Source organism: Gopherus flavomarginatus, chromosome 3 (genome assembly GCF_025201925.1).
Source record: "Gopherus flavomarginatus isolate rGopFla2 chromosome 3, rGopFla2.mat.asm, whole genome shotgun sequence".
NCBI lineage: Eukaryota > Metazoa > Chordata > Testudines > Testudinidae > Gopherus > Gopherus flavomarginatus.
In genome coordinates this window covers 43729086-43747467 of record NC_066619.1, presented here as the reverse complement: position 1 = coordinate 43747467, position 18382 = coordinate 43729086, and the positions used below count along the sequence as shown (strand labels likewise).

Below are 18382 nucleotides of genomic sequence, written 5' to 3'. Positions count from 1 at the left end.
CTGTCCCCACCCTCCCTTTCACTTAAGTTTCTAACCCCCTTCTTTTCCCATTTGCTCTCTTTCTGTCCTCCCTCTCCCTTCTCTTTGTCCCCATTTCCTGTCAAGCTCAGCCTCTGTCCACCAATTTTGTCCCTTTGTCCTCCTCTCTTTTTCCTACTTCAGCACTCTCATTCTTGTTAACTTCCTGACATCTCATGTGTGGGAAAGTGACCCTTTCACCTGCCTGAAACCTTGATCTTCCAAGGAATTCACATAGTCTCACTGAACTCTGCAGAACTCTGTGCAAGAACTCCCTTTTCAGGATTGGGGCCTATGAAGCGCTCCTGATGGACTCCAAAAGCTGCCCTTCAGCCAGGCATAGCAAGATGAGCTCTTAAGGATGCGGTAATAGATATTAATTGGAGGCTATTAAAATTGAGCCTTAATAAAAATGGTTCCTTCTGCACAATTGATGGAGCTGTGCAGCTAGTAATTTAAATTTTAAGACAACATCACGGGAACTAGTAAGATCCAACATATCCAACCGGCCAAACAAATTATCATCATGATTAATATCAGAGCCTTTATCTAATTAATATGCCACCACCTCAGCCTTTAACGTCACAGGTAGGCACCTGTGATGGTACCTCTCATAAGGCTTTATGGAGATATGCTTAGAATGTGTTTTATGCTATGTATACCATGTAACATAACTCAAAGGTTATGATCTATTGAATGTATTAATTCTATTTGTATACATGTATCATTTTTATATTCAAAGTTACGAATGTTATGAATGTTGGCTGTGTACTGGCTTGATTTCTAAATAACCTTAGCAGAGCATTTGGTCAGTTCCTGGAGCCAGGAATGTTGAAATTAAGTACCTAATCAAGAAACACTTAAAGACAATGGATCTTGGAATGCTCCAATCCACATAAGAAGTCTACTTGAGGACGATCAAGGTAGCATGTCAACAATGGATGCTACCTGTAAAAACTGTGAGTCATGCATGGACATGTGACTTGCCCAGGTGACTCCTAAACTCCATATTGGAGCTGGACTTTGCATAGGGGTGAGGACGGGGTCTCCACCCACAAGAGAACGTCTATTTAAACCCTTGGGAGACCTCTCCATTTTGTCTTCAGCTGGCTAAAGAGAGCCTCTCCACTCCCCACCCCCAGGATATTGAAAGAAACTGGAACGAAAGATAGAGACTGGAAGAGGTGAGAGTGATTGCTGGACTCAGGCTAAAAGGAGATTAGTCTGTAAAAGGAAGCATTCTGGAACTGGTGAGATTATCTGTATTCAGTTGGAATAGACATAGATTTGCGCATTTTATTTTACTTTGCTTGGTGACTTACTTTGTTCTGTCTGTTACTACTTGGAACCACTTAAATCCTACTTTCTGTATTTAATAAAATCACTTTTTTACTTATTAATGAACTCAGAGTATGTATTAATACACAGGGGAGCAAACAACTGTGCATCTCTCTCTATCAGTGTTATAGAGGGCGAACAATTTATGAGTTTACCCTGCATAAGCTTTATACAAGATAAAACAGATTTATTTGTGTTTAGACCCCAATGGGAGTTCGGCATCTGAGTGTTAAAGACAGGAGCACTTCTGTTAGCTGCTTTCAGGTAAACCTGCAGCTTTGGGGCAAGTAATTCAGACTCTGGGTCTTTGTTGGAGCAGATGGAAGTGTCTGGCTCAACAATACAGGATGCTGGGGTCCCGAGCTGGCAGGGAAAGCAGGAGCAGAGGTAGTCTTCGCACAACAGGTGGCAGCTTCCAAGAGGGTTTCCGTGATCCAACCCATCACAGCACCCATATAAGCTTCCATGTAAACAGGGCTCAGCAGCCTACATTTTCTCAGAAAATATCTGTCAACTTCAAGCAGTACCAAACTCATCAGGGAGCAGAAGACAGTACATTTATATGAACACATGCATGCATTGTTTATATTGTGCAGCGTTTTACATTCCCATGAGCCTGACAAAGAAGATAAACTCATGGCACTATTCACTATTGAATTCCGCGGGATCTCAGACTGCCATATTCACTCAGACAATCAGAAACTGCAGAGAATTCTTTCCTGAGTGCTGGCTGGTGAGTCTTGCCCACATGCTCAGGGTTTAGCTGATCACCATATTTGGGGTCAGGAAGGAATTTTCCTCCAGGGCAGATTGGCAGAGGCCCTGGAGGTTTTTCGCCGTCCCCTGCAGCGTGGGGCATGGGTCATTTGCTGGTGGATTCTCTGCAGCTTCGGGTCTTCAGACCACAATTTGAAGACTTCGATAACTCAGGCATAGGTTAGGGGTTTGTTACAGAAGTGGATGGGTAGGGTTCTGTGGCCTGCTTTGTGCATGGGGTCGGACTAGATGATCACATTGGTCTCTTCTGACCCTAGAATCTATGAATCTATGAAACTGAGTATTCCGAGTTTCATGCTGGTGCTACAGGAGGACAACTCAACTTGCAGCATTTTTTGACTCCTTGTCCTTTTGTTTGTATTTGTATCTGAAGCTATGTCCTGTGTCAACATGGATGGAGACACGGGTAAACACAGGTTTTTGTAAGTGTCTAGTGGAATTCTCTCTCACATATTGGCGCTTGCTGAAATGAAGAAAGTGGCTCCAGATACATTCAGGTTGTAGATTTCCTTTCTTCCTCTGATATTACACTGAATTCTTGGTAGTTATGCTATTTTTCTTGCCCCTCTCCCCAAACCTGCCAATATCCTAAGCATACCTGAAACAACTCTATACCACAGTTATTGAGATCAAAGGGCCGAATCCTGTGAGTGCCCTCAACTCGTACTGAGTTAAAAATTGGCAGTTAAATGTGCTGAGCAATCACTGAAATGGTTGTTGAATAGCAAGACTTTCCAGAGAAGAAGAGTTAAATAAAAAAGGTACAAGAGTTGTTGCAGTTTCAAAAAAATGGAGGAAAATTTAGTAATGTGAACTGTTATCTATATACATCATAAGAAAAACAGGTTCTTGTCTTTTAGGCCAGCTGCTTTCCAAGTCCTTTCTATATGTTGCACTCTGAAGGGAAGGGAGGGCTGGGAGGAATACACAGTCACAGAGACACTTGATTGAGAAGCTGAACTTATCACAACTTCATTGCAGTAAGACTGAAAAAAATTACAGAAATTTCTCCTGCCGAATCTTAACATCTTTTCTGTGCCATGCTCTTTTGTACTCTGATCTGCCCCGAACCCATTGAACTGAACTTCTATAACTTTACAACAGCTTACCAAACAAAGGGTGAAGTCTTACATTATACCGAAGGGACCAGTCACCTTCCCACACCGTCTACACCCCTGCATCTCACTCCCTCTTTTTTCTTCCCAGGTCTGTTTTTCCTGTCTCTCTCCCTTTCCTTACTTTTACTAACGACACAGTGGTGCTGCTTGATAGGAGCCACGATGAACAGCTCACCCTAATGGTCCAGTTTATAGCTATACCTTTATTTTAGAGATTTCTCCTAGGATTGGAGGGTAACTAGAAGCTATATAAATTAAGTAACAGTAGCAAAAATATGGTCTCATTATTTCATGACATGAGCGGAGATGTCATTGCTATAGATGGGCAAACCTGGAGCATACTACAGATTATTCCTCAACTGTTCAATGAAATACATTTCAAAGTCACGATTTCTATCTTCCTTGAATGCAAGTGGTAGCTTATTTCTGTCTTGGATAGATGTTTCTAATTAACAGGCTATTACCTGAAATGTACAGCACTGCAGCTGAAACAATATTGTCCCCCCACGTATTGACTGAAGCATCTATGTACAAAATGAACAGCTGATCAAACTTGGGATATATCATCACACGGGAGGGGACTGATGAAGTGGGAGTGGAGAACAAAATTGGCCTTCAGCCTCTTAGTGGATACTTGCCCAGTTGATTTTGATAAGACAATTGGCTCTCTCTTCCAGCTCTTTCCTTGTTTTTTATTTTTTAGAAGGTCACAAGGATTTAGGTACATGAGAACAAACACTACTTAACCCAAGATAGCATACCAGGAAATCCCTTCGTTTTTGTAATTAATGGACTATTTTTGTCTTCTTTTGCTTCTAATTTAGCATATTTAAAGGGTCAGCCCAATGCCCTTCACTTGATATTAATCTTCCCAGCTATCATATTTCTTTTAGAGAAACTATATTTATAGGTTTTAATTTTACTTCGCAGCTACACAATTGCTTTAGCACTTTTCCATATGTTGGTCAAAACCCTTGCTATAGACCATAACAACATGTAAAATGGGATGCATATTTAATCCCAAAGGCCCATCAAACACTCCTCTGTACAACATTGGAAAGCTGCCAGGGCAATAGTCAACCCTGAAGGGAATACAAGCTCATTCAGAGTCCACATGGTGCTCAGATTCTGGGCGTCCTCACTCATAAATGCCTAGTGATAAGCTTTATTTGCAACAAGTCAGCAAGCCATTCTACCACAAGTAAACTATTATTTCTAGCACTCTGGAAGTTCTGGCCCATTACTTCCCAGGAATTTTACCTGGCCCCACTCACTGCTTGTCGACCAAAATTTTCCTTGGTGCCCAGAAACTCAGTAAGTGGGCACAATTGCACAGAGGGTAAATACTTTTTCATCCAGACTACATTTAGGAGACTCATTGGGGCAAATATTTCTTACATTGCACTTGTTTTTATTTCATCAAAGTAGCATTCAACTAGAATTGTGTCTCAATCAGCTGGACAATCCAGCTGGTTCTGAATGGCATTATTCTAACCCTCTAGTTCAGTGGTCCCCAACTTTTTTGTCTGGCGAGCGCCAGACGAAGGACCGTGGTGGCAGTGGAGCACCTGTTGAAATGCCGCTGAATTTCTGCAGCATTTCGGCGGCGACGCCTCTCGATGTTGCTTGTTGGCTGCAAGTGATGTCATGGAGAGATGTCGCCGCTGAAACGCTGCAGAAATTCAGCGGCATTTCGGCGAGCGCTCCACCGCTGGCCAGGACGCGGGCGCATGTAGATGGCACCCGCAGGCACCGCCTTGGGAACCCCTGCTCTAGTTTCTGGAACTGAGGGTTTGGGTCTTTTACCTTCCTTTCTATGCACTTCCTGGCATGGCTGCTGGAGTTTGCTCGCATGGTCTGTCTCACTGTGATGAACAGCATTTATATTTAGTGACAAAGTTTTGCACTAGTATCCTATATTGTATTGATCTTATATTTAATTACAATAAGCAAAGTTTACTCCTCCAAAAAAGTCTCATCACTGACATGATCTTTAAAATATTGCTTTATTTGAGCTCTAATATTAATTACTTCAATAATTCTGTTATTATTTCCTGGAAACATTGGCTCTGGAAAAAATTGGAATCTGACTTGGCTGGGCTAGATGCAGAGGATAATACATGCCCACAGACAGAGGAGATTTAAAAATAAAATTTCAAAAGGTTTACCTAGTCAAATGCAGATGTTAATTGTGGAAGACTTTTCCTGCACTAAGTAGTCTCAAAATGTGCCACAGGAGGAAGAGCATGTGGTTTCCCTTAAATAACTACAGCGCTTCAGTCCTTATTATGACTTCCACAATCACATTAGAGCCATTTTGTAACCTGGTTTAGATTTGGTACTTGAGGCCAGAGAAACTGCATTAGTCTCTTTGACCTGGTTCCCTAAATTATCAAAGAACCTTGAACTCCTTCGGGAAAAATGAGGTACCTTGCTATAGTTGCAGTTTAAAAGCTACAGCGTCTATCTCTCAAGTGCTAGCAGATTCATTTTCAAGTACAGTTTCCTGAGAAGAGATTTGTGAATTCTGTATCACTCTAGAATTGAGGCTTTGTAGTCTATAACTTAGGGAAACCAACCAGGCAACTGTGATTTATGGTTTGTCAATCTGATAAGCGTACAGGTAATTAAGATTAGAAGTAGGGATATTCCGCTATCTTCCAGCTGGCTGATGCCCAAACACTGATCAACTACCCCTCTGATAAAACCCAATAATTTTGTTTTCCTCCTGCTAGTAGTTGCAGTTGTTTGACTACTTCATGTAGATTTTTGTTCTTGAAGCTGAAAAAGGCATCTCTCAATATCCACAGGCAGGTCTACACTACTGCTTAAGTCAATCTAATTTACATCACTCAGGGGTGTGAAAAAGACACTCCGCCAACCAATGTAAGTTACAGCAACCTAAGCACTGTCCACAGCGGCGCTATGTCGGCAGGAGATACTCTTCTGCTGACATAGCTTCTGCCTCTCACAGGGATGGAATAATTATGCTGACGGGATAATGCTCTCCCTTCAGCATAAAGCATCTTCACCAGATGCGCTACAGTAGCACAGCTGCACCAATGCAGCTGCGCCGATGTAACACTTCTAGTGTAAACCTTCCCTAAGAGTATCTCCTCCCACCTTTACTGCTTATAAAAGTCCGTGTAATAAATTTTACTACTGCCCAGATTTTTTATAAAATGAATAATCTCAGTGAAACTTCCAATTTGTTGCATTCCAAAATAAAAGGGAGGGTTGGGAGTAATTGAAACATTTGATTGAGAAATTATTTTCCAGCACTTTGCAATACACCCTACAGTTAACAGTAATTGAAAATGGGACCTTCAGCATCAAATGTATCTGCCTCTACTACTTGAGCTAACTCCATAGCTGGTATCATTAGAAATCTTATTCTCCTCTATGTACCATCTACTGGAGAGAAGCAAGACACTTACCCAGGGTGTTACTCCTCTTATTATGGGACGTTCATCTGAGCATCTGAAGGGCACATGAGTTCAAATCCCCAGATGGGCCACCATTTTGTTATGACTCCACCATGCATATGTCCTCAATGGGGACTGAGCCTAGTGCCTTCAACACCAAAAATACTAGCATCTACCATTTAATTGACAGAAATTACTGGATTAGCTAGTAGCAGTATTAGGCCTTTTTTCTCTGCATGGATCAGACACTAGTGGGGAAAGAGAGACACTTGGGCAGTATATCCCATGTACCCATCCCAAATATTCAGTTCACCACCCCTTTTTCAACTGATGTAACTGGCACCATATCATTGCGTAAAGAAGGCACTATTATGCAAAACTAAAGCAACTGCCTTACAAATCCAAATGGGGAGTTCACATACCCAATAAAACTAATTGTAACATGTAATTGATTGAGCGTCTTTATGCAGGCATGCTGACAGCAGCTGCAGAGAGTGGACCACAGAGTTCCTATATGTTGCCATTTGAAATTTTAAAATTTGGAGAAAATCTGCTTGAACAGTAATGAAAATTAAAAATTTAGGGAGCATTGAAGGAAAACCTTTTGGCTGGTGAGAGAGTCTAAGATCGACAGCTTGTGAAACCATTAATGATTTGGCCTGCATCCTACATGTTTACTGATTCACAGCTTGTTTAACTTCTTGTATATTCCCAATCATTCCCAAAAGCCCGATATACCTCATCTACTATACAGTCATTTAATTACACTACAAATGAGTTTATTCAAGCATTTACAAAGCAGAATATTGCTAAGATATTTACTCAAACTTTAAAAAAAAACCCAATGGTTCAAATTTAAACTCATGAAGTTTAACATATCTGACAAATCTCTGCTACAATGTGCCAAGACCAACAATTACGCTGTCAAATCATCAAAGTCTTTCACTTCACTAATGAAGGCAGGAACATCCATAGCGACACCAACCAAACAAAAACACTGCACTCGATAACATTTGGTTCAGGAGGAATCCTTTCACTACATCTTTGAAAGAAATGAAACATTACAACAACATAATCAAGTATTAACAAGCCACATCACAAAATACACCTAGTGACATATTCCTGAGAATAAATCAGTGAAGCACAGGCAGAATTCACACATATTTAGATTACTTCAGAAAGTTAATGAAGTGGAAAAACACTAGAAGAGAAAAAAAATCCGTGTAGCATAACAACAAGAACTTTAATTTCAGCTGTTTATACTTGTAATATACTGTAATAAATGCTTATGAGGAAGTGTATTGCGTTGTATCCACAGATGCAATAGACATTATTGCTTAATTATATTCCATTTCATATAGAAGATAAGAGGAATTCAGGTACTAGTGGTATGTTACCCTTTAAACGTGCTGATAATAAATGTACAGTAAATCAACCAATCCACATGCTGCCAAGTCAACTAACCACACTAAATGCCTGAAAAATGTCAATGCAAATGAATCTACTTCCTACCTTGTAAAGCCGAGTGGAAATCTAACCAGAAAGGTGCTTATGAGTTCCTCTTCCAAGACATGAATGCTTTACAGGTATGGCAGAGTGAGTCCACCTGAGCCAAGAGTTGCTGCTTAGCCCTTCCTTACCAGTGTGGGGTTTGTATATTCCGACATGAGTACTCTATTCTATACTGGTTCTCACACCACCACGTACAACAGAACAGAACATAATACTCATCTCTCCTAAGAAAGTTTGTGATGTGTGGGGTCCCATTATATGCAGCTTGAGAACATTTTGACAGCCACTGGTTTATTCATGAAAACATCTGTGAATCCCAAAGGTTTCACACATTTCAGCCTGAATTCATTTGAAACCAAAAGTTATTGGGCTTGCTTCAAAATACTGGGTGAAATTCAGTCTGTGTTATGCAGGAGGCCAGACTAGATGATCATAAATTTCCCTTCTGGCTTTACAGTTCTATGAAACTTGGTCTGCCCTGGACTAGAGGTGGCTCTCTACAATATGTTGCTCTATGACTGGCTGAGGCTCTTAGAGTATGAGGAGGATGAGGCACAGACTAACCTGCCCAATGTTTGCCCTTTGGATGGAGGCTCAGGGTTCCTGGCCCCATCTCTCTTTTCCTCTCCTAACCAGGAATCGCTCCAAGGTTGGGTGGGTACAATGGCTAAGATTCTCTTTTGTTCTTCACCTGCTGGCCAAGTCAGTGCCTTCTCTATCTTCCCCCTCCTCCAATGAGAAAATTGGGGACAAGATGAAAAGAGAGAGCAGCTGTCAGGGGAAGGAGAGAGAAAGAGACAGAGAGAGATGCATGCACTGGTGAAGCAGGGGTGGCAGCAGCTGCTTCCTGCTGTGAAAAGGATCTTTCTGAAGTACTGGGGGAATTGCAAGAATTTGAATATGTGGCGATGAGGTGCCTAGGGGAAAATCAATGAGGGGATGATTTGTGTGAGGTTGAGTACTTAGAGCTGTGTTTGGATATTTATGTAATTTTAATGAAAATTATGCTATATTTTCTTCAGGCTTTTTGCTGAGCCATGTAAGCAAGTCTGGGGACAGACAATACCCCTGCATGCACTATAGTGACTGGCATGAAGGGTGAATTAGCTGCAGACCGAAATACTCCTACTCCCTTGGTCGATGTGTCACAATAAAGGAATAACTAACTAACTGTGACCAGAGAGGCGCATTAGCTGTGACCTCAAGCCTCTAGCCATTAAAAAGTGAGCATGAGGTTCCACTGGACTGGATAGGAAGGTGGACTGTAGTGGCTCCCTCTTTTACATTCAGGAATTCTGCAGGGAGCACTCAGTCATATAACGCAGCTGCCACATTCTGTCTGAGAGCAGAAAGGGCTAGAATCAGCATGAGGAGGTCAGGACCAGGAAACAGCTCCTCATCCCATAGCAGAGCCAACTTTCTTTGGTAGTGGGCTCCTCAACCACCATAGGGTTGACCCAAATTGTTTGAGTCCATTTTTTGAGCCTCTCCCAGCACAGGAGTTTGGATCTATGGACCTGCCTTAATTCTTTCGTGTACAGAGGTGGAGCCCAGAAAAGACTACAGGGCACAGCATGCAATGTCTGATCTTAATCCGAGCAGTATGGCATTGCCAAGATAGAGCATCACATGCTGAGACATGCAATCACTGTGTGTTGCATTTCCAAATGAAAGAGGAGTGGCCTCCATTTTTATCCAGGCAAGCGAGGCCCTTGAACTGACAAACTGCCAATGGAGAACTGACATCATTCAGGCACCTATGGTTTAAATGGACAGGTATACATTTATTTTCAATTGGGAAAAATATTTTATGTATTCATTTAAAAAGGTGTCTATGTTTTTAGGGCAAGAACACTAACTATTTTACAGTGTACTTCTTCAGATTCAATTATACATCATTTCAAATTTTGAAAAAAATTCTGCTTTCAATATTAAGCTAAGACTTTTTAAATTTTCTTCAAAACTCCATTTTAACATTTCATCTTTAGCTTCATGTGGCATCTACTTCTACAGGTTCCCAAGCATCTTTTTGATGAGAATATACGTTATCTCAATTCAAGACGCTGCAGTATGCTGGCTACACTGGTTTTTGTTACTGACTAGCACCAGTCTGCAGAAAGCTCAATTGTTTCTTGCACATCACAATTGTCAGCAATAATGGAAATGCATTTGGACTAGAAACCAGAATTAGAAAAGCACCCAGGCACACATGGGCGTGTGCACACATTCACACGCCCCTCCCTGCTGTTTACAGTAAGAAATAATTGGAAATTATGCACAAACAAAATACAGAAAAGCTGTAGCACTCATGGATTACTCACCCATAAGCTCCATTACTAATCAGTTTAATTGTTTCAAAATCGCTTTCACGAGGTTTCCTCCGGAGCTTCACTGATGTATTAGAGCTCTTTTAAGTAAAAAAAGGAAAGAGAACAAAGTTAATACTCTACAGACATATATAAAACAGAAAAAATTCTTTACTGTCCTCAGGCTGAAACATGCTCATCAAAAGCATGATGGAGTGTTCTTTTGGCTCTGGCCAATTAGCCACAGCTCAACTGGTCAGGGGACAGAGAAGGCTCTGAAACAAGCTGTTATTCCATCAGAAAGTTATATGCTATTCTGCATCTATTAATCCACTCACCTCTGTGGTGAGGTGCTGGCAGACATACATGGGGCCAAAGTCACAAAAATATTTAGCCAGTTAAGGATGCAAATAGACACTGAACCAGCTTAGGCACTTAGGTGCCTAAGCACCTTTGTAAATCTGGTCCTTGATGTATAGGTCAGGATGGACTAACAAAGGATGCATGAACTAATTGACTAATATGGGAGGTCAGAGCAGAGAGGAGGAATGTGGAGAGCTGTTGGAGCAGCACAGGGAAGAGAGGGGTAGAAAGGAGGAGTTCAGAGCTGTGCAGTGTGGCATACTAGGAGGCGTCAGTTCTGTCCCCCAAAACTCCCAACATCCATGCTCCCCCCTCATGATTTCCCCTGCTCCAAAAACATTCCCACTGCTTCCATGGCAGTCCCTGAATCCTCTCCCCAGCTCCTCAGCATGTGAGGCCCTCACCAACACCCACCTCTCCCTAGGGAGGAGGACTGAGGTAGGAAAACGGCTGGACTGGACTGGCAGAGAGATTGGAGATGAGAAGATTATGTAAAGCAGCGAAGAGACTAAACACTACATTTTGTGACTGGGGTAATCATTGCCAAAGAACCAGAAGAAATGGAGGCAGAAAGCTGGGCTGCATTACATGGGAAGGCTGACAATTAAGTGCCCGAAACATTAATGTAGAGTTAAGGTTAAGATTGCACAATGGTGCATCATGTCTTTCCAGGATGTTAAATCTCTGAAAACCAGGAAATATAAAGTTTGGCCATTCCTACACTACAACCTTAACCCTGCCTCCTGGAACTGGCAACAGCCACTAAGAATGGTTCAGTACCAGGGATCGCCCGTCCATATAGGCGAACTAGGCGGTCGCTAGGGTGCCCAGTTAAATGGGGCACCAAATTTGAGGAAAAAATCAAATGAAAAATAAAATGAAAAAAAAAGGAAAAAGATGAATAAAATACAAATAAAATAAAGCGTACGGAGAGAATATTAATTATAATTCATTTCTCTACATGTCTGAGAATTTATTAATATGTCAAATCTTTTATTCACTGCAAAAAAAAATTTTAGTGATTTTTTTTTTTCAATTTGTGACGTGGGGTCATGATGACCCACTCTGCAATTTTGATAAGCAATAACTCAGCCACAATGAAACACCCACTAGCGGCAAGAGCTGCAATGCTAGTGACACCTAACTTGTATATACATCAAGGTCGCATAGCCAGAAATTCATGTAGAGCAGAGATATTGCGAGTTGATGCATGTCAAACGGTCATTTTAACACACGTAGTAGGTAGATGGTTAAGAATCGAGCGAATACTATGGAAAATTGTGTTTCTTGGGGCCAAAGAATAAAGAATAATGTCTTTCAGCATTATAAATCCAAAATGTGAGTACCTTTAAGTGTTATTATCAGGCTGTATAATTATGAACTTTTTTTTTGTTATAACTGGTTCACAAGCAATAAATAAGGTCCATAAAATACAAGTAATAGAGTTAATGCTTATTAGGCTATGAAAGTGATGATGTGACACTCCAAGCAGGTAACCATGAGGAAGGGGATTACTTTCCAAACAACCGGTGTTGTGTTATAACATTGATAAAGGTCACTTTGTTTCTATGTAAATGCTGTAACTAACTGTTTTAATAGGTGAGTGAGTGTATGTTACTAATCATTGAAACTTTAAGCAGTGAAAAGACATGTTGAGATAGCTGCAATGTGGTTTAAATCGCCAACCATGAGGTGGGGGTGTCAGCAATCCTTAACGCTATAATGCTTACAGTCGGGAGCACAGTACACGACAATATTCAAATGCTCCATGGCAGAAGGAGGAAAAAGAAAGCTCTCAGGAGAGGAGTATCATAAATGAAAGGCCAAGAAGGAAAAGAACCAAGCAAAATAGCAGGGATCCTCCCTGAAATATATTCTCTTTAATCCAAATAAAGATGGAAGCAGTTCACAGCATCCAAATGGAGAAATTTTACTTGGAGAGGAGGTTAGCTCACATGCGTATGGAAGCAGTTTGGAACATCGAGATGAAGATATATTACATTGAGATGAGGATAGCTCACATACACAAAAAAGCAGTTTGGAAACGCATGATAATGGAAACTTACTTCTAGATGAAGGCAGCTCATAGCATCAAACTGATATGGAAGTGGAGAAAATGTATTCACCTTCAGAGACACATGCAGAAATTGAAGTAGAAGGAAGAAAGGATGAGGAAGTTATAAACAAATTAGAGCATGGGGACCCAGCTTCGTGGCCCAGATGTGATGACAGTGGAAATTCTTGTGGAACATGGACCCAAACAAATTCATGAATTTCCCTTCCGTAAGGATGGAAATAAAAGAAAATTCTCTGCTTAGCATTACAAAAGGAAACTCATTAATGGGGAAGAAATTCATTGAAACTAGTTACAATATTCAGTGTCGAAGGACTCTGTGTTTTTCTTTTGCTGCAAGTTGTTTAGAAATCAAGCAATTGGTACATCACTTACTGAAAATGGTTTGAAGGACTGGAAAAACATGTCTTCAATTCTCTCTTCACATGAAAGTAGTACAGAACATTTGTAATGTTTTCAAAATGGGAAAGAACTTGAATTATGAATGAAAAAAGAAAAAACTATCAATGAAGAAAATTTACGTGTGATCAAGGAAAAAGAAGAATATTCGCAACAAACATTAGAGCATCTGATTGCTTTGGTAAGAGTTCTCGGTGGGCAAAATTTAGCATTTCATGGCCGTGGTAGAAATGAAATATTACACACTCCAGATAATGGAAACTTTAAAAAATTTGTTGAATACCTAGCTTTGGTTGATCCAGTCATGAAAGAGCATCTATATAAAATAACTGATCATGAAACACAGGTTCATTACTTAGGAAAAAATATGTAGAACAAACTGATTCAAACCCTAGAAAATGCCATTAAAAAGAAAATTGTAGAAGCTGCTCATTCTGCAAAATATTTGTCAATAATACTAGACTGTACACCAGAAGTGAGTCATGCTGAACAAACGACGATGATCATTCTTTTTGTGGATATGGAGAAGTCTGCATATGACGATAATGTTGAAGTGCTCATAAAGGAACATTTTTTGGGGTTTCGTACCACTGAAGGAGATGATTGGAGCATTTATGACTGAAACTATTCTACAAGAGCTTGAAACAATGTCATCATCTGTGGAAAACTTACATGGCCGAGGCTATGATAATGGGAGTAATGTGAAGGGTAAAGACAATGGTGTGCAAAGGAGAATGACAGAAATCAATTCTAGGGCCTTTTTCGTTCCTTGCATTCGTTCTCTGCATTTGCTTGTCAATGATGGCGCTACATGCTGTTTGGAGGCAAGCAGTTTCTTTGACCTGGTGCAGCGTGTTTGTGTGTTTTTCTCAGGCTCAACACGTCGTTAGAGAATTCACATGGTGAGTCAGAATCTCCCAACTGTGAAACCACTTAGTCAGACAAGATGGGTCTTGTCAGACTCATTGATGCTTTGAAGCCTCTTTGCTATGAACTTGGAAACATTTATGATGCCCTAACTGAAATTTCTGATACTACCACCTTTACTGGATCATATGGCAATACAGCACATTCAGATGCAGAAGCTCTTGTAAATGGCCTTTCCAAGTTCAAATTTGTGACTTCACTCATTTTGTGGCATAATATCCTTTTCAAGATTAACCTCACTAGTAAGCAGATTCAGGAAAAGAACTTGAACATACATTCTGCTATTCAAAAACTGGAGCAAACTAAAAATATTCTGAAGGAATTCAGCTGTGATAAAGGGTTCAAAAGAACACTGGTAGATTCTCTCAAGCTTGCTGAAGAAATAGACACTCTGACAGAATTTGAACCAGAGCCAGTTCGCATTTGGCAAAAGAAACAGCAGTTTCCATATGAAGGACGAGATACACCCATTCAGAACGCAAAACAAAGGTTCAAAGTGAATTTCTACTTCACAGTCCTTGATACTGCTATTCACTCAGCTGATGAAAGATTTCAACAGATTCAGCAGCTAGAGTCAGTATTTGGCTTTCTATATGATATCCACAGCTTGCAAAAGAAAACAGCAAAACAGACGAGAATTTTGTATAAAACTGGAGTCGGCATTCACTCACAAAAATTCAAAAGACATTGATGCTACAGTTTTGTGTAGTGAGCGTCAGGCTTTTTCAAGATGACTTAAGAAACATTCCACTCCAAAAGAAGTACTGAAGTTTGTTTGTGAAAATAAACTCAGACAGTTTTCCAAACATTTTTATAGCTCTATGCATTCTTTTAACTTTGCCAGTTTCCATAACTAGTGGGGAACATAGCTTCAAATTGATAAAAACATACCCGTGTTCAACAATGGTGCAAGAGACACTTGTTGGACTTGCCACAATGTCAAAAGAGCATGAAATAGCTGGAAAACTGGATCTAAAAGAACTAGTGACTGAATTTTCAACACTTGAAGCAAGAAAAGTCACGTTCTAAAAGCACAGAGTGTTCTTTATTCAGAGTGTTTTGTTAAAGTTCATGAAGAGTTTTCTTATTTCTTTCTGTCCTGCGTGTGGTGGTAATGGCAGTTAAAGCAGGATAGCGTAGGAATGATTTTGGATTTGTAATAATAAAAATTATAATTAATATTTGTACTGCATTTTTATTTGAGATCGGACTGAAATATTATCTAGCTGTCATGTACAAATCTATTCTGAAAATTTTGTCTCTCTATTTTATCTCATCTCAGAAACATCGGTTGGACAGAAGGATGGACGGACAAGCCAAATAATTAAGCCTCTGTTTAAAAAAAAAAAAGCTTAAACATTAAAAGGAAAAAAAGGGGCAAAATGTTTCCCAGTTAACCAAAAACCTTAGCCTATATCTGCCTTGGGGTTTGAGTGTTGATTGTATGGTTTGCCTAGGACAACAGTTGCTGGCAGCTAGTTTAGGACTGCCCCTGTTCAGTACATAGGGTGGGAATAATTTACCATAATAAACAGACATGAGGAAGGACTAAGAGAATGCGTTGTTTATGTTGTGCTCCACAGATTTGAATTCTAGCATTTATTGACATGCACTCCAACAGTGTCAGTGTAGTTGTATTGAACGGTGGAGGGATTTGTTGGAGCATATTAGCACAGCTATTATGAGACGTGCACAAGGACATCAAAGGGATCAAATATGCCTCATTTCAGCACAAAGTTTTGTAGGCTGAGTTAACAGTGGTGCACAGGGCTGTATTTGTCCTGCGGATTATCAATAGTGTGGTGGCATACATGAGAGTGATTTCTGGGGCTAAGCAGGGGATAAGTGAAGGCACTATCTTGGAAGAAATCATCAGGGGAAGAGTGACGGGGGGCGGGGAGGTTGCATTTTGCAAGTGTGGGGTGGTTTGTATGGACAGGGGCAGCTTTAGGGAATTTACTGCCCCAAGCACGGCAGGCAGGCTGCCTTAGGCGGCTTGCCTGCGGGAGGTCCCCGGTCCCGCGGATTCGGCAGCACGCCTGTGGAAGGTCCGCCGAAGCCGCGGGACCAGCGTACCCTCTGCAAGAATGCCGCTGAAGGCCACCTGCCTGCCGCCCTTGCGGCGAACGGCAGAGCGCCCCACGTGGCTTGCCGCTCCAGGCACGCACTTGGCGTGCTGGTGCCTGGAGCCACCCTTGTGTGTGGAGAAGACCCAGTGCTTGAGTGTAGGACAAGTAGTTCCTTTTCACTATGCTTGACCTAAACCCCAGTTTTGCCTTAGCAAAGAGAAATGTCAAGATTATGTCTTAGAGTGCTCATATGTTCTATAGAAAATGAAAAGACCAGTATGCACAGAGGACAGAGTTAAGGTTACATTGTAGGGGTGGCATGTATCTCAACTCTTCATATCCTAGTTGCCAGGGTCTGAAGTGTAGCTGACTTTGACATTCTGGAAAGGTGTGAGGCACCACTGGGAAACTTAACTCTTAATTAAGTTGGGGATACTCAATGGTATAAAGCTTTCCTATATGTATGGCAAAGAAATCCTTCTTCCTACTTGATTTGTTGTTTATGTGTTCAGCAACTTTTTCATTTCTTGCATGACCAGTTTAAATAAATGTTGAAACCCGGGGAAGCCACTCAATTGGGCCCCAAGATTTAGTGAAGAACTTTCTCTCCCATATCCTTCCTCGTAATAGGTCTGATATGCCAGATGGGAGAGAGGTTTTAGTTCCAGAGAGTGTTTCTGAATTGGTATGTATATTCCTTCACAGAGGGCTCAAGATATTTTCACAGAGTTCTCAACTAACATGTACCCCCCAATACACCAAGTGGCACTGGGGTATGAATGGTAAACATCTAATTATTTTAACTTATCCCAGGTGGGTATGGCCCAGTGTGGCAGCACTAAATGAATTAGCCTTGCTTTCCTGTATTGCAAAGTTGCAACTTGCAGGTCTTCAGAACCTCTGAGGATATCCCCCATTGAAAAGGGAAGGACCAACGCTGGTGTTAGTCTGGACATTTTGAAAAGGACAGGAGGCAGTGGGGAAAAAGCAACCATTTTGCACAAATAAGGTATATATAACAACACAGTACATGAAAGCAACTAGGCATGCTAACAGAATGATATAATCCGGAGCTGGAAGTGAAGACCTATTAAGTCATTTAATTCATTTGCTTGCCGCAACAAGACTGGTCCTAATTACACATTTATGAGTGTTTTGGACAGTCTAGTTTTACATTTGCTAAGCAACATGGTTTCCACCACGTCCCCTGGGTGATTATTCCAGAGACTAACACAATACATTATCATGAAGTGTTTCCTGACATGTAACCTGATACATGTTTAACCGTTAGTCACCCTGCATAATTCAGTAAGTCCAGCCCCCTAATATATTTTTTATTCCTCTTTAAAGTCTGTCCGGTTTGTCAGTATCTCTCTGATAATTAAGTGCCCAGATCTATGCAATATTTCAGATGCAGATGCATCAAAGGTGTATAGAAAGGTACAGTTACCTCCGTGTCACAGCACCTGAACCCTTTGCAGATGGCATCCTGCCACCAAATCAGGAATGATCATAAAATGAAAACCCCCCAGACACAGTCTGAGGCCTTTTCCTGGAAATACTGGAAGTATTTTTATCAGATACCTGAGGATTCTATTTTACACGCTAGCAATACCTGTACAGCTTGTCATGCCAATTAACTATTACTGAACTTAATTATGTATGCAGCCCAAAGGCATTTGGTTTTTTTTGCTGCGAAGCTGCACTGTAATCCTACCTCTGTGTTTTCTATGGTTTATGTGTTCAGAAGAAAAATGGATAGGTGTTTTGTTTTTTATTATAATGGGCCAAATTCTGCCCTTAAGCACACCAGTAATTTCAGTCATCTCCACTGACTTTTATTCTACGTTGGGCAATTTAAACAAGTCACTGCAAAGGATTATTTTATATTACTTATTACTACCCACAGCTCTAGTATAATATCTTCACAATATGTATCTTCAAGGTGCAACAAAACATCTTTTCACCTCAATGCACAATCTTCCTACTCACAAATCTTAATTTCCAAATCTAGAGCTACCACTTTAACCTGTTGACATTTATCTGTTCAGTGCAT

General features: G+C 40.8%; 1 protein-coding gene across 6 annotated transcripts in view; it reads right to left on the bottom strand.

The window, feature by feature from the left end:
* MAST4 (microtubule associated serine/threonine kinase family member 4) overlaps nucleotides 1-18382 on the bottom strand; it is a 433584-nt gene that overhangs the window by 36176 nt on the left and 379026 nt on the right. For all 6 annotated transcript variants that reach the window (XM_050946844.1, XM_050946850.1, XM_050946845.1 and 3 more), the window contains one exon: nucleotides 10510-10595. In XM_050946844.1, the coding sequence (XP_050802801.1) occupies nucleotides 10510-10595 (86 nt within the window). The remainder of the gene's footprint in view (nucleotides 1-10509; nucleotides 10596-18382) is intronic.